Here is a 15,580-nt window from a genome sequence, read left to right as displayed (position 1 = left end):
GACCATTGATGACTTCACAGAAAAAGAGATGCTGGAATTGGAATCTAGTATTTAATATAATATTTATCATGTATTGAATATCAGAACTAGTGAGGATTATACCTCCTTACCTACGGTGGATCATTAGAGAATTTTTTCCTCTGAAAATAAGTTGGGTCAATCTTTTATGATTTGGATATTTGAGGAGGTGAATGTTTAATCTTGGATATTTTAAATATATAAAAATAGTAATTACCATGTTGTACGAATACTGACAATGAACTTTGGTAAGAGCCAGGAAAGAACAGTGCCTGCGAACTATTTAATTGCATGGTGATGGTTATAGATAGGTTTTTGCAATGCAATTTCTCATCTCCAAATATAATTAATACTTTTCTTCCATTGAGGGTGAGGAATAACACATGTGAAATGCTTGGCACATTAAATGGCAGCGAGTATGAATACACAAATTTTAATCTCTGATTTTGGATAAAAGAATTCAGATACAGACATTTGCACAAAGTAACATACTTTTAACTATACAGCACTGTCAAGAATGTCATAAAGGCCATCTAGATAATTTATAATAGAAAATATCCCTCTTGCTAAAACCAGAAGCACAGGGTCCTTCTTTCCTCCACCACCCTACAAAAAAGAAAAAGAATAATTATATTCTCCTCATAATGTATGATAACTTTCAGCTCACATGAAAAAAATGACAGACTGCCAGTTTATTATAAAATAAGGGACAGCTTCCTAGAGGAAGTGAAGTTTGATATACAACTTTACAGTTTAACAGAGACACATTAATAATCACTCAAAATGAGATACACAGGTAAGTATATACTTTCATCTTCATTTATAAATATATGTGCCTATCTGCATATATTTAAAATGATAGTCACATGTAATTTTCCATGAGTAAGATTATAAAGAATATTTCTCGGAATCAATCGGCTATATTTCTCAACCTATTTACATTTTAATTTTCTACATGATAGATAGGATATAAAAAAATAATAAAAATACCATGTAGTATATTAAATATGTTGCTTAAAATAAAACACACACACACACACACACGGAATTCTAGGTATTATAATTCCTAAGGAAGCACAGACCTGACAAGCAGTTACAGATGCTGGTAAACACGTGGAACATTTGGGAAGTGGGAACAGAGACAGAATTATAGAAAGTCTGAAGAAGATGAGAAGGTGGCTCTTATAAAGGACATTGTTTGAAAATTGTCTTGGAAAAATACAGACAAGTATCTTTTTGAAGGGATAAAATTAGTTTCTATTCCAGTTATTCCCAATTTCAGTGATCATCTACGGTGATCATGAAGGGCCTGGAGTGAGATGTCAGTGTTGGATTGTGGCTGTCTCCTAGCTCTGCTGTGATTATACTCAGTTATCTAATTGCTGAATTTATTGATGTTTTCCTGAATTGTTTTCAGCAACCTTCCTGATTGCAGATAACTGATCATTTCCTTCCTTTCCTCCTCCCCACCCCCGACTGATTATCCTAAGTTTGCCTTTGGTCTGTCTGGTTGTTGCAGGTGGAGACAATAGGTGATGCGTACTGTGTCGCTGCGGGACTTCATAGGAAAAGCCTGTGCCATGCCAAGCCCATTGCGCTGATGGCCTTGAAGATGATGGAGCTTTCAGAAGAGGTGCTCACTCCTGATGGAAGACCTATTCAGGTAAGTCTCTCAGCAATCTGGGAGAGTCTTCAGTGTACCTTTCTTTGTATCACGGTCATTCCCAAGTGCAGATAAATCAGGTGCTTCAGAATGAACAGAGAACAACCTGGAACAACCCCTAAATCTAGGAAAAAGAAAAGTGGGATGTGGTCCAACACAGGAAAGGGATGCAGAAGGCAGCTTTCTGTACCGAATTTCTAGGCCTACAAGTTGCTTATGAAGCTTGGGACCTGAGTTTTGCAATAATTTCCTGTGGCAGAACTTGGAGCTCAGGGACACTTGGGAGATTTTGAAAACAGTGCGAACACCTGTGGGGATCATAACATACATTTATGGGGTTCTAGATGGGGACACAGAAGGAATGCACAAAAGCAATTGCTGTCCTGTAACTGTACAGAGACACAAACCAGCCATCTGACACTATCATGCTAAAGGATCCTAGAAGAGGTAAGTCAACGGACTTCAACTCTAATGGCATCTGAGAGGAGGCTGCAGTACATTAGAGAAAAACACTTGGCAAATGGAAAAGTCACTTTTGGGGCAGTGTGGGAAGGGTAGATGTTTCAAGAAATGGTGGGTGAGACAATTGTCTTTCCATGTGGAAAATAAATTGAGTTTTTAAAATTTTATTTATTTATTTTATTGCTTCTCTACTTTGTAAATCAATACATACATCAATCCTAGCTGGTTTTGACAGTGAAAAGCCAAATAGCTACTGCGGTCAGTGAGTTTACTAATGGTAAATTAATGTGTGTATGCATATACTTATGGGTAATCAGTAAACTTCTATCATCAGTACATCTTTATGTAGGGTGGACTAAGCCCCAAATTTGTAAATTGTAAAGTAGTATACATTTTGCTACATTGAAATGAAAGCTCTTCTGCTGTGTGAAAGAGCATCAAAAGACAGTCATCAGCCCAAAACTAGCAGAAGGTTGTTTCCAGCACATACAACCAAAGTTGTCATTGTGTCATTTTCCTCCTCAGTAATCAGATCACTACAAGCAATAAACATTATGACACAGGGTTTCTGCCTACTGCTAGTAGTTTGGCAAACCTCTCAATATCTACCAACGCCACTGCTGAAGAACACTAGGGATTTGCTTTTTCCTTAACAATTGCTGGTTAACTGTTATGAGGTTCCCAAGGGGGTTTAATTGTTTTATTCCCATGCATACATACTAGGTTCCCTGACCCAATGTATCCTGGCCCCCACTCTCCCTATTCTCCTCTCCCCTTCCTAAAACAACATCAGCAGATCCCATCATTCTCTTTGCATACAAGCCTATACAGAATTTTCGCCATATTCCCTCTCCTTCACCTTCTCCATTGGCCCTCCCTCGCAAGACCATCGGTTACTTCCCTTCCAAACCAAGTCTGTTTTGCTTTCCTGGCATTCATTTTTTCAGTGTATATTAATTGTACAAAGGTAGTTCACCATGGGACTTTGCAGGTGTATATATTATTGCACACTGCCTCTCTGTAAGATGCCTTATACATAGACAGAGTGGGTTCCAATTTTATTTGTCCTCTGTTTTTCTCCTTCCTCTATAACTCCCTTTTGGAAATCCCTTTTACCTACCTGGAGTCCAGTAGTTTCTCTGCTGGTGTTTTCTCCAGCGAGGTGCTAAAGCACACACAAGATTATCATAATGGTATTTTTCACAATAGTTTCTACTGGAGATAAGTCTCTCAACTGCTAAGTAGATACACCATGATACACAATATAATAAGATATAATGTATTTTATTTTTTTCAGTGTTTTATTATCTTTAAGTAGTTGTACAAAGGAGTTGCCACTTAACAAAGCAGTTTGTGAATACAGAGCATCTTCATGTCACCCCTTTGAACATTCTCATCCACCCCTCTCCAATCCATACCGTCTCTCACTCCTTTTAATTTTGTAGACTATACATGGGATTCTTTTTTTTTTTTTTTTTTTTTTGGCCAGTCCTGGGCCTTGGACTCAGGGCCTGAGCACTGTCCCTGGCTTCTTCCCGCTCAAGGCTAGCACTCTGCCACTTGAGCCACAGCGCCACTTCTGGCCGTTTTCTGTATATGTGTGGCTGGGGAATCGAACCTAGGGCCTCGTGTATCCGAGGCAGGCACTCTTGCCACTAGGCTATATCCCCAGCCCTATACATGGGATTCTTGTCTGCATTTCCCCTCTTCTCTTCACTCGTCCACCTCTTCCCCCTAAGCCCTGCCCCACTCCTTTTCAGTACCTGCTTCTTGGTGTTTTCTATTGCTAAACTGCTACCTTTGCCTTTCTAAGGAATTATACTATTTGAGTTCTTCCTTGAGTCTACCATATTTCAGTCAATATATTTGCACGTAATTGTAACCCACCCAATGTATTTACTTTTCTCAGCACAGCATTCAGCTACAAAACTTAACATCAGCTACTGACCTCATGCGGATTGAAGGTCAAAAACATGAAGTCATCATTGAAGAATTCTATAGTTGGGTTCCATTTACTTCCAAGTTCAAAAGGGCAAAATTGGTTTAAAAATCCATTTGGAAAAAGTGTAAAGGGAAACAAATCCAGCCCAATATGGATCATTTTACTCCTCTTTTATTCATGTGTCTGTAATGCGTTCATATTTCACAAATCTCAAAAAGTAGTTCCCTGTCTACTTTTGCTAGTGATGAAAATAGCAAAAGATGGAGCGTCAAAAAGAAAAATTTAGATTAAGTTCCCTCAGGGCATAATTACTGAAATAGTGAAATATATGAATGGCAATTCACACACCACCAAGTAAACAAAATCTACAGGAATGCCTTTTGCAGACTGCACCCAACTAAACAAGTGTCACTTCTTAAATCATACAGCCTACACCTGGAAAGTCTTCTTGTTTGGGATTGTTTTCTTTATTTTGTATTTTACCTGCTAGGAGTTAAAATATTAAAAATTGATTGCAACATTGTCAAACAAACTTAAATTACCAGAACCAGAAAATCATGCTTTTTATTTCCAGTGTTCATCAATATTTTCATTTGTGAAATGAAACATGAGCTCTGTCTCATGAATCAGATCGTCTTATTAAATCAGAAGAGGAAATGTCCACATAGATTTAATCAGATTGAAGAGAGAGAATTAAAAATAATAAAACCACCTTAATAATTTTAGCTTCATTACTGATTTATAGTATTTGCATGGTTTGGGATTCTTTGTGGCATATTGATTTATTTTAAAATGCCCTCTGGCTTGGTGCTTTGAGAACATTTCTGAACACACAGAGAATCTTCCATTATGAAATGCTTGGGCATTGCAATAAGTTCATTATGTGGGAAGTTGATTCTCTTGCCTCAAATTAGATAAGTTTTATGCTGTCCAATATAGAAGCTATTTAAGCTGCAATAATTGTACCAAAAACCCTTTTAAAATCAAACTTTCAGATTTTGACAAACAGATCATTTTGTATGGTTTTATAGACCTCTGGAAATTGGGAGTCATTGGGAGTCACATGAGTCCATTATAACTGATTGGAAGTGATTTTTAATGTCTTTAACTCATCAGTTATAAAACTGATATGTTTTTTAAATTATGCTTTTCCATTTAATAGTTACCAGGGACTGTATACATCTTTAGCCTATAAACACTGAAGCAAATGATATTCTTTAATGACTCTCAGGTAATAGTGTTAGACAATATCTAGAAAGCATACATCAATGTGGTCTAATGATGCAATAAATTAAGAAAAATTAGTCCACAGTGGTTTTAATTAGGGCTGCCTTGAAAAAGGTAATAATTTGTTCACAGTTGAGGCATATTCTTCTGGATGAAAATATGGAAATTCTGCTATTACAGCCATACATTTTTAGTTTTCCCTAGAGGAAGAAATAGTCAAAAGAGTAAAATTGGATTTCTATTCTTCCTTTCATGAGCTAGCTATATTGTGATTTCACTAGAAAATTGTATGACTTTGTGCTTTTTAATCTTATAAGGCTAATCTTGCAAAGATATTTCTGCTGAAGTTTTAGTGCTTAAGAGTTGAACTGATGCTAGTCTTTAACCACACTTTGATTAAAATAACAAATATTTCTTACTGTTTCTGCTTCATTCTTTTACAAAATGTTCACGGAAAAGGAAACTGGCTTGAGGATTCACTAGAAAATATAATTAAGGATATGTTACAAAAGCAAGTGACATTTTCTCTATTTAAGGATTTTGAAGAATAATGAATGTATCTAAAAATCTAAGTTTTAATTCCCGGCTTCAGGGTTTTTAATTTTTTAAATGTTTTCACAAATTTTCATTGCGTATACACCAAAATTCCAAATTCCTTCAGCAATTCAAGGAACAGTACATCTTATATGATGAGGCAATAATAAGGAGAATGTAAAGTAGAATTCAAATACAATGTGTAATCATGTTGTAATACTAATGTGTTTAACAATCTCAACTGCAAATCAGGGAAATGCTAGGATTATTTTTTGTTCTAACTTCCTAGCTTACAAGCAAGAATATTAATGTACAATTTACATGGATTTGTAATACACTAAAATGTTCCTTAAACCTCAACTGCTTCTAATGAGCTTATAGGATTTTTTTGAGATTATGAAACGATTATTATTCTCCCAATTAATTTTTAAATAGTTGTTGCTATTTGCAAAAGAAATCTAATTATATTTCAAAATTTGGAGGGATTTTACTCTTGGCAAATATTGTGGTATTTAATTAACCTCATGGGATTTCAGTTTCAGATCGTAGTTAGAAGAGCTAATTATTTGATAAGTTAATTTTCTATAATTCTTTGGTAATTATTTGTTTGTAAAATTCTAATTGGTACCTTTATATTTTTAAGTTCTTTTTTCTATTTTTATTGATGCATAGAATTTTACAGAGGAGTTTCTCAGTAATATTTTCATGCATATGTATGATATACTTTGATAAAGTATATTCCCTTGGTTACTTCTTATTTTCTACTAACTCCCCTTTATTGAACAGTACTAATGGGTTTCTTTATACTCTTTTCTTCTTTTTAAAGTTTTTATTGTAAAACTGATGTACAGAGAGGTTACAGTTTCATACGTTCGGCATTGGATACATTTCTTGTACTGTTTGTTACCTTGTCCCTCATACCCCCCTCCACCCTCCCCCTTCCCCCCCTGAGGTGTTCAGTTCACTTACACCATACAGTTTTGCAAGTATTGCTTTTGTTGTTTCTCTTAAATTACCCTTTGTCTCTCAATTTTGGTATTCCCTCTCAATTTCCTAATTCTAGTACCAGTATACACGGTTTCCAATATACTCAGACAAGATTACAGAGATAGTGTAGATACAATCCAAGAAGGTGATACAAGAACATCATGAACAGTATAAACTACAGATACACATGGGATGTTGAAAGTAGTTACAACTGTGATATAACAATCATTTCCATAAAATGGAGGTCATTTCACTTAGCATCATCTTATGTGATCATAAGGGTATTGCTATTGGGCTCTTGTGATCCTCTGCTGTGGCTTGCCTAATCCTGTGCTAATTATTCCCAATAAGGGAGACCATAGAGTCCATGTTTCTTTGGGTCTGGCTCACTTCACTTAGTTTAATTTTTTCCAAGTCCTTCCATTTCCTTACAAATGGGGCAATGTCATTCTTTCTGATAGAGGCATAAAATTCCATTGTGTATATGTACCACATTTTCCTGATCCATTCGTCTACGGAGGGGCATCTGGGTTGGTTCCAGATTCTCGCTATGACAAATTGCGCTGCAATGAACATTGTTGTGCTGGTGGCTTTACTGTGATTTTGTTTGTGGTTTTTTGGATAAATACCCAAAAGTGGGGTTGCTGGTTCATAGGGGAGTTCTACATTTAGCCTTCTGAGGAGTCTCCATACTGCTTGCCAGAGTGGCTGAACCAGTTTACATTCCCACCAGCAATGAAGTAGGGTTCCCTTTTGGCCACATCCCCTCCAACAACTGTGATTGTTAGTTTTCTTGATATATGACATTCTTACTGGGGTGAGATGGAATCTCAATGTTGTTTTGATTTGCATTTCTTTTATGGCCAGTGATGTAGAGCATTTTTTCATATGTCTCTTGGCCATTCTCATTTCCTCATCAGAGAAGTCTCTTTGTAAGTCTTTAACCCACTTGATGAGGGGGCTATTGGTTCTTTGCGGTTTTGTTTTGGAAAAAGGCAATTGTTTTAGTTCTGCATATATTTTAGAGATGAGGCCTTTGTCTGTTGAATGTCCGGTAAAGATCTTCTCCCAGTCTGTGGGCTTTCTGTTTATCTTGCCAGTCCTGGGGCTTGGACTCTGGGCCTGAGCACTGTCCCTGGCTTCTTTTTTCTCAAGGCTAGCACTCTGCCACTTGAGCCATAGTGCCACTCGTGGCCATTTTCTGTATATGTGGTGCTGGGTAATCGAACCCAGGGCCTCATGTATATGAGGCAGGCACTCTTGCCACTAGGCCATATCCCCAGCCCTACTCTTTTCATCTTGAAGTGTGCATACTTCCTTGAAATTCTCTGTATCTAAATCCTGCATCGAAGGAGAGAAACTTTAAGGGGATATGAAGAATAACATAGGTGGTACATTTATACACTGTTAAGATATGGAGCCACATTAAGTGTCTCATATTTATACATCAGACACATTTTCATTTGCTTTTAATCTCCCAGGGAATGCATTGTATCTTATTACAGATTTAGTAAATGACTATTCCACTGTGGCAATAACATACAGAGATGATGTGTCATATTAGTCATGAATATTGTGGTTGAATGTGTGTGTTTTTGTTTTTTAACAAATCTGTTTTGTATAGTGAGTTTATTTGGCACTAGAAATATGTATATGTCTATTTTAACAAGAAATATATGTAAAATATTTGTTCACTGAGAGTTTAACAAGAGTTAGGCTATATTACACTTGTTTGAGTTGCTGGCATCCTTTACACTCATAGAACTTTATTTGGTGTACTGTTTACAGATCATTCTTTTAATTCTCTAGTCTTCCATTCACCATAAAAATCATTTGTTAAATTCACTCACTTCCTACTTACTGTTAACAGTTCCATGTGTCATTTTTTATTTTATATCCTTGATCATGTATGATCTACAGAAATTATAGACTATTTGATAAAAATCTTTTCTCTACAGCCCTGTGGTCCATGACATTATCTATTCCTTTGCTTGATTTTTAACCATGTTACCTATCCTCTGTATGTGTAATTCCCATTTTTATCTCAGTGCTAGATATTGTATATACAACATTATAAGAAATCATATTGATTTTAGGTTGATGCTACACTCCTGCAGAGAAATGCTGTGTGTGCTATGGGCAGAAGGTAGAGGTCTTGCCAGTCAAGGACCAGATGATGAAAATCTGGTTTGGGGTTCTCAGAAGACATTCTATTTCAGATTTATTCCTGTTTTTTTCTTGGGGCAGGGGGAGGTGGTTGTGGGGCTTGAACTCAGGACCTGGTGTTGTCCATGAGCCTCTTTTTGCTCCAGGTTAGTGCTCTACCACTTTGAGTCACAGCACCACTTCTGGTTTTTGAGTGGTTAATTGGAAATAAGAGGCTCAGGACTTTTCTGCCTGGGCTGGCTTCCGACCACAATCCTCAGGTCTCACCCTCCTGAGTAGCTAGGATTACAGGTGTGACCACTGGCACCTGGCTTATTCCTGGGTTTTTATGTCACCTTTATGTCTATGATAGTACCTTTTGGGGTGTTGTCTGAAAATAAGGAGGATTTACTAAGGCCTCCCCTTGGCACTTTTTGGATTTCACTGTTCACCTTGCTCCTGCCGTGCTCTCTAAAGTGCTTTCTGGTCACTTCTATAGTAGGATGATGCTCATAAAGGCCTCTGATCCCCAAATATGTACTGCTTATCCATTTCCAAGTCAGTGTACCTCAAATCTTGGTGCCATAATTTTTCATTGCCTTGTTAGGAGACTTTCTATGGCTAGACATGGAAGTTCAAAGTGATGTCTATTTTTTTCATAGGAGGGTAATTACTAATGATTCACTTTCACATTTATGTCTGTGGTCAACTGAAGTCACAGATAAAGCTGTCTTTAAGTAGAAAGGACAGAATCACCTATTTGTGAGTAAGTTGTCTACTGTGGAATAAATAAGTGACATCTACTGAAACACATAGCAGCATGCAAGCCGGCCACTGTGTGAAATGCTTTCATGTTGTGCATTGTTGAAGTCTTTCTTACAATAACTCTACAGGAATTATTACAGGGGAAGTATTGTTGTCATCTCCTCTTTGAAAAGGAAGAAAATACTTTTTAAACATCACTATTCACTGTAGATATAAAATGAAAGCATGCTAAAATGCACAAAGTCTACCTCTCTGTACATCAGTTTGATAATAAAAATTTGAAAAAATGCACAAAGTCAATTTTCCTGTTGCTTTTAGTGCTTCATTAAGTTAGATTTTTCACAGTTTTAGTCATTAGGAAATTTAAATTCATTTTAGATGTTCCTTTTAAGAGCATGAGAGGTCTTCCATCCAAATGATCCGTGTGTGTGTGTGTGTGTGTGTGTGTGTGCATGCCTGCGCATGTGTGTGTGCACGTGTGCTGGACCTGGGCTTGAACTTAGGGCCTGGGCACGGTCCCTGAGCTTTTTGGCTCGAGGCTAATATTCTACGACTTGAGCTACACCTCCAGTTCTGGCCTTTCGGTTGTTAATTGGAGATGAGAATCTCACACTTTCCTGCCATGTCAGGCTTCAAATTGCAATCCTCAGATCTCAGCTTCCTGAGTAGCTACGATTGCAGGTGTGAGCCACTGGTGCCCAGCTTCAAAATAATTTTTTGATCAGATTCACTTACATGAGGAAAATATCATTATTTTGAAAATTGCAATCACTGGCCAGGTGAGTCTGGGAGACAATAAATTGTGTTGTGCAGTTATTTTTCTCTATTTCCCACTGTTTATCATTTATTGTAGATTGCAGTACAAGAACTACATATTTAAAAGTACAGTATTTATGCGATTCCATAGGTTATTCTTTGAATATAATGACTGCATCGTATTCTGTTTGCTATAGACATGGAACCAAGTATTCATTTTAGTCATAGAGTTACTTACCTGGAAGAAGGCTCCACGGATGAGTTTATTAGACAGAACATTATCCCTTAAGATGTCAGTGTAATGTTTTAATGCAGTACATTGCCTCTGCAGTGTGTGTCAACAGAACTCCACTGCTGGCCTCCTTTAGCTTTTATCTTTAGTAATGAGTAATTTCAGTATTACAGAGCCATAGACTCTCAATCTTTTTCTTTGCTTTTGTTTTTCTTTTTTCTTTTGGTGTGTGTGCTAGTCTTGGGGTTTGGACTCAGGGCCTGGGTACTGTCCCTGAGCTTCTTTTTCTTAAGACTAGTGCTCTACCATTTGAGTGACAGCTCAACTTCTGGCTTTCTTGGTCATTTATTAGAGATACGAGTTTCAGGGACTTGCCTGCCAGAGGGTGGCTTCAAACTGTGATCCTCAGATCACATCCTCATGAATAGCTAGGATTACAGGCATGAGACACATATGCTTGGTGAGAATTATATTCTTTAGTGGGGAGGGACATGGTTTAAATCATTGATAATACTATCGTTTTAGTAAATAGTTTTAAGGAAGCTATAGTCTATTACATTTATTTAACCTGTCTCCAGGGACTGTGTTGGCCAGGAGGTCTGCAACAGTGCTCTAAGTTGAACTAATTGTGAGTCATGTTATTCATTTTTAGTTGGTTTTCATGTGGAATGCTATTCTGCAGCCTTTGAGCATGTAGGCAGTTCCTGATTTTTTTATTTAACTGAAGTTATGTAAAGAATAAGGCTCTCCGTTGACCACTGCTTGTTCCTAAAGGGGTAGGATTTTGCCAACCTATTTTGAAAGGTTAGAAACATTATCTTTAGAATATGGTCTCTTTCTTCAGCCTTACTGAAAAGAGACCTTTTATCATTCACTGCCAGTGTAACACAGTCTCTTTTAAACCTATTATGCAATATGCTAACATTAGTATCTTAATCTTACAATGATATGTATGTATATATATGTGTATATATACATATATATGTGATTTAAGACAGTAGTGCATGATGTACACTCTTACCACACTGTTGACTTAGGTTTTAGTTTTATATTTGGTATTATTTCTTGAAATAGCACATTTTGTCCCAAAGAAGAGTTTAAAATTTTTTTGAGGTAACTTGAATTACAAAATATAAAGTAATCCCTAAAAGACTAGCATACAGAAGATAATCAAAATCCCTTAAAACCGGCAGGTGCTGGTGGTGGCTCACGCCTGTCATCTTATCTACTCAGGAGGCTGAGATCTGAGGATTGCAGTTCAAAGCCAGCCTGGGCAGGAAAGCCCAAGAGACTCTTATCTCCAATTAATTACAAATAACAAAGCTAGGTGTAGAGCTGTGGCTCGAAGGGTAGAATACTAGCCTTGGGCAAAAATGCTCAAGGACAATGCTCAGGTCCTGAGTTCAGACACCAGGATTGCCACCCCCCCCAAAAAAAAATTCCCTAAAACATACCAATGAACCAGTTCTACATTTCATATCTATCATGTCTTTATAAATATAAAAACACATAAAAATACAAAGTATGGACTTGAGATGTAGGTGCTTTGAAAAATTAAAGTTTGTTAAATATTGTGACATCATTAAGGCATTGTACCAAAGGTATAAATTTATCCTAAATATAAGGAAAAGGCTGTTAGTGCTGCAAACCCCCTCACTGTTATGAACTCACCTTGATTTTGTGTTCTCCTGAAGATGGATTTTCATACCCTTGATAGGCAACTCTCAAATCAGAGTGGCAAAGGTATTAGTAATAATTCAGTGTCCCAAGTACTTCAGAAAGTCTCTTCAGCTTCGCATTGATGTCAAGTCAGGCCTAGGGTAATGGTTTGGTCACCACTACATTGTTCCTTATTTGGAATATGGTCTCCTAGCAACCTCAGCATTTTCTTAATGGCTGAATCAATGTCTGTGTATTTGTATTGGTTCTTAACTGCTCCTGAAATTGTCACCTTGTGTTACCAGATTAAATTTACATGTAGATTCAAGTCTAAGAAATGATTCTACTTTATCACTTGCCTTTAATGTGTTTGTTCAAAGGTTAAACCAGAAACAAAAATTTAGGCTGGGTGCTTGCGGCTCACACCTGTAATCCTAGTTACTCAGGGGTCTGAAATCTGAGGATCACAGTTTGAAGCCAGTCTGAGCAGAAGTCTGTGAGAATCTCATCTCCCCAAATGCCAGAAGTGGAGCTGTGACTCAAGTGGTAGAGTGCTAGCCTTGAGAAAACAAAGAAAAACATCCCTGGGACAGCATCCAGACCTTGAGTTCAAGCTCCAGGACCGAAAAAAAAAAATTTTTAGTAACACTGAATTAATTCAGAGCTGGCTGTGGGAAAATATGGTAATTTTGAAAACAATGTCTGAAATGCATGCAAATAGTTCCTAGTCGGAGACCTGTTGAAATTGAAGAAAAGAGGGAGTTTTTTTTTTTTTTTTGTCCTATATTTATAGGACTTGAACTCGGGGCTTGGTTGCTATCCCAATGACTGTTCAATCACGAAACGGAGTCCATAGGAACACAGGTCTGGAGTGTCCACGGGCCTACCAAAGGAGGAAAGGATATTTTGGCAGAAGCTAGCTGTTTTAACTCAGATGAAGCATGTTTCCCCATGAAGCTGATCAGAGTCTTGCCAAGAGTGACTTACTCATTTGTTCCACAAGTGCTTGTAGAATACTGACTGTTTTCTAAACAGTTGGTTAAGTATTAGGGAAGCGAGGGATAAGCAAACTAGATGTGCCTGTGAACAGCTAAGAATTACAACCTATGGAATCGACAATGAACTTGGAAAATTGGAGACAGACACACATTCTCCCAATACTATTTCTGTTCTCATGTTGAAAGCTGTTGTTAGGCCTTTTAAAAAGATTTGGCAGACTTTTACGTTCTTTGTGGAGAAAATATTCAACAGAGTGCTGTTTATGTTCAGATCTACATTATTTTGGTGTCTGTAGATTTTCTATGGTGTGTGTGTGTGTGTGTGTGTGTGTGTGTGTGTGTGTGTGTGTGTGTGTATGTGTGTGTATGTGTGCTGGAACCAGAACTTGAACTCAGGGCCTCTTGATCTCACATGGCTTTCTCACTTATGGCTGGTGCACGCTCCTAGTCTGGTGTTTTTCTGGTTATGGAGATGGCGTATTGTAGATTTTTCTTTCCTGGGTCAGCTTCAAGATGCATTTCTTCAGATCTCAGCCTCCTAAGTGGCAAGGATTTTAGGTGTGAGCCCGGGCACCTGGCTATATTTGGTACATTTTTAAAAGAAGTAGAATTGGAAACCAACTATATTTATTATCATTTAAATTACATCAAAACTATTTTTCAGAGTATTTTTGTATGTAGATTTGAAGTATTTCAAAAATGAGAAAATAAAGGAACTTCCAAGAATATGTGTGAAATCAAAGGTAAAATACATATTACATTTCTTTTAGATATCAGACTTAGACCAAGTGTGCTATATACTCGGAACGCTTTTCATCTCCCTCCTCAAACCCTGAAAAATGGGTTTCATTAAGATTTATTTTACATTTAAATAATTTATAATTCAGAACGTTTGCATAATTTCAGCAAGATTATATAGCTCGTCAATCCGAGAGCTGAGTTTGTGCCAAGTTGTATCTACTTGAAAAGAACAACAACAACAAAAAGTTTCCAATTTTCCAGGATCCCAAATTTGCCAAATTATTACCAGTATCTACTTAGAGGCCTCACTTATTCACTGGTTACAGTGACCAGGCCCGATGCCAAGCAGGAGACTGTATGGCATCTATCTCTCTTTTCCTTTCTACATCCTTACACAAGTGTTTCCTACACATGTTGAGAGCTAATGTATTTGCATCTCTCTCTCTATATTGTAGGCCCATTCCCATGTTTGTTTATGCATAATACCACACGTCTTACACCAATCGTGGACCATGAATTGGATACATAACTGAGAAAAACCAAGAGGCAGCAGGACTTACTGTGAAATAAGGGTAAAGATGAAATAAGAATTGATTCCACATTGAGAGTCCAATCTGTTTGCTCTTAAAAATATATACTCCTAACCATTAGCTTCTACCTCTTGTCATACAACTAGAAAATAGGATCCTGCATTTGGTCACTATGCTAATTTTAATCTTCCTTTGAAGAGTGTTGTTCTTCATGTTTCTGGTAAATTGCAGTGTGGTGTCCTTAAGGCTTTCTAATTTGAGGCAAACTTGACTGCAATTGTACATGAATATGTTGACATCAGGAAGAGGCTTATGTATGTATTTAATCTAAGGAGTCAAAAATTGGTAGGTCTGCGGAACTTCCAAGACTCTGGTGAAACTTTTTTTTTTTTTTTTTTTTTTTTTTTTTGCCAGTCCTGGGGTTTGGAGTCAGGGCCTGAGCACTGTTCCTGGCTTCTCTTCTAAGGCTAGCACTCTACCTCTCAAGCCACGGCACCACTTCTGTCTTTTCTGGTGCTGAGGAATCAAACCCAGGGCTTCATGCATGCAGGCAAGCACTGTACCACTAAGTCATATTCCCAGCCCCTGAAACATTTGAGAATGATATTGAATATAAACTTCTGTAGTATTAACTGCTTATAAAAATAGAAGCTATGAGCAGGTGCCAGTGGCTGTTACTTGTAATCCTAGCTACTCGTGAGCCTGAGATCCATAGGATCACAGTTAGAGAGCAGCTCAGACAGATCTGATACCATGTTTCCCAAATTACCAGTATAAAGCAGGGCTGGAGGCAAGGTTCAAGTGGCAGTATGCCAGCCACTTGAGAGTGTGAAGTTCTGAGTTCAAAAACTAGTACTACCAAAAAATAAGTAAAGGGGGCTGGGGATATGGCCTAGTGGCAAGCGTGCCTGCCTCGGATAC

General features: G+C 37.5%; 1 protein-coding gene across 2 annotated transcripts in view; it reads left to right on the top strand.

Annotated features, from left to right (window-relative positions):
• The window catches only part of Gucy1a2 (guanylate cyclase 1 soluble subunit alpha 2), a 217,989-nt gene that overhangs the window by 122,838 nt on the left and 79,571 nt on the right, over window positions 1-15,580 (top strand). For both annotated transcript variants that reach the window (XR_007210533.1, XM_048343770.1), the window contains exon 6: window positions 1,538-1,681. Coding sequence is in view for 1 of the 2 variants with exons in the window: in XM_048343770.1 (XP_048199727.1) it covers window positions 1,538-1,681 (144 nt within the window). In the remaining variant the exon portion in view is untranslated. The remainder of the gene's footprint in view (window positions 1-1,537; window positions 1,682-15,580) is intronic.

The sequence above is a fragment of the Perognathus longimembris genome, chromosome 3 (assembly GCF_023159225.1).
Source record: "Perognathus longimembris pacificus isolate PPM17 chromosome 3, ASM2315922v1, whole genome shotgun sequence".
NCBI classification, from domain to species: Eukaryota; Metazoa; Chordata; class Mammalia; order Rodentia; family Heteromyidae; genus Perognathus; species Perognathus longimembris.
The sequence above is the reverse complement of the archived record's forward strand: the minus strand, read 5'-3'. Positions and strand labels throughout refer to the sequence as shown.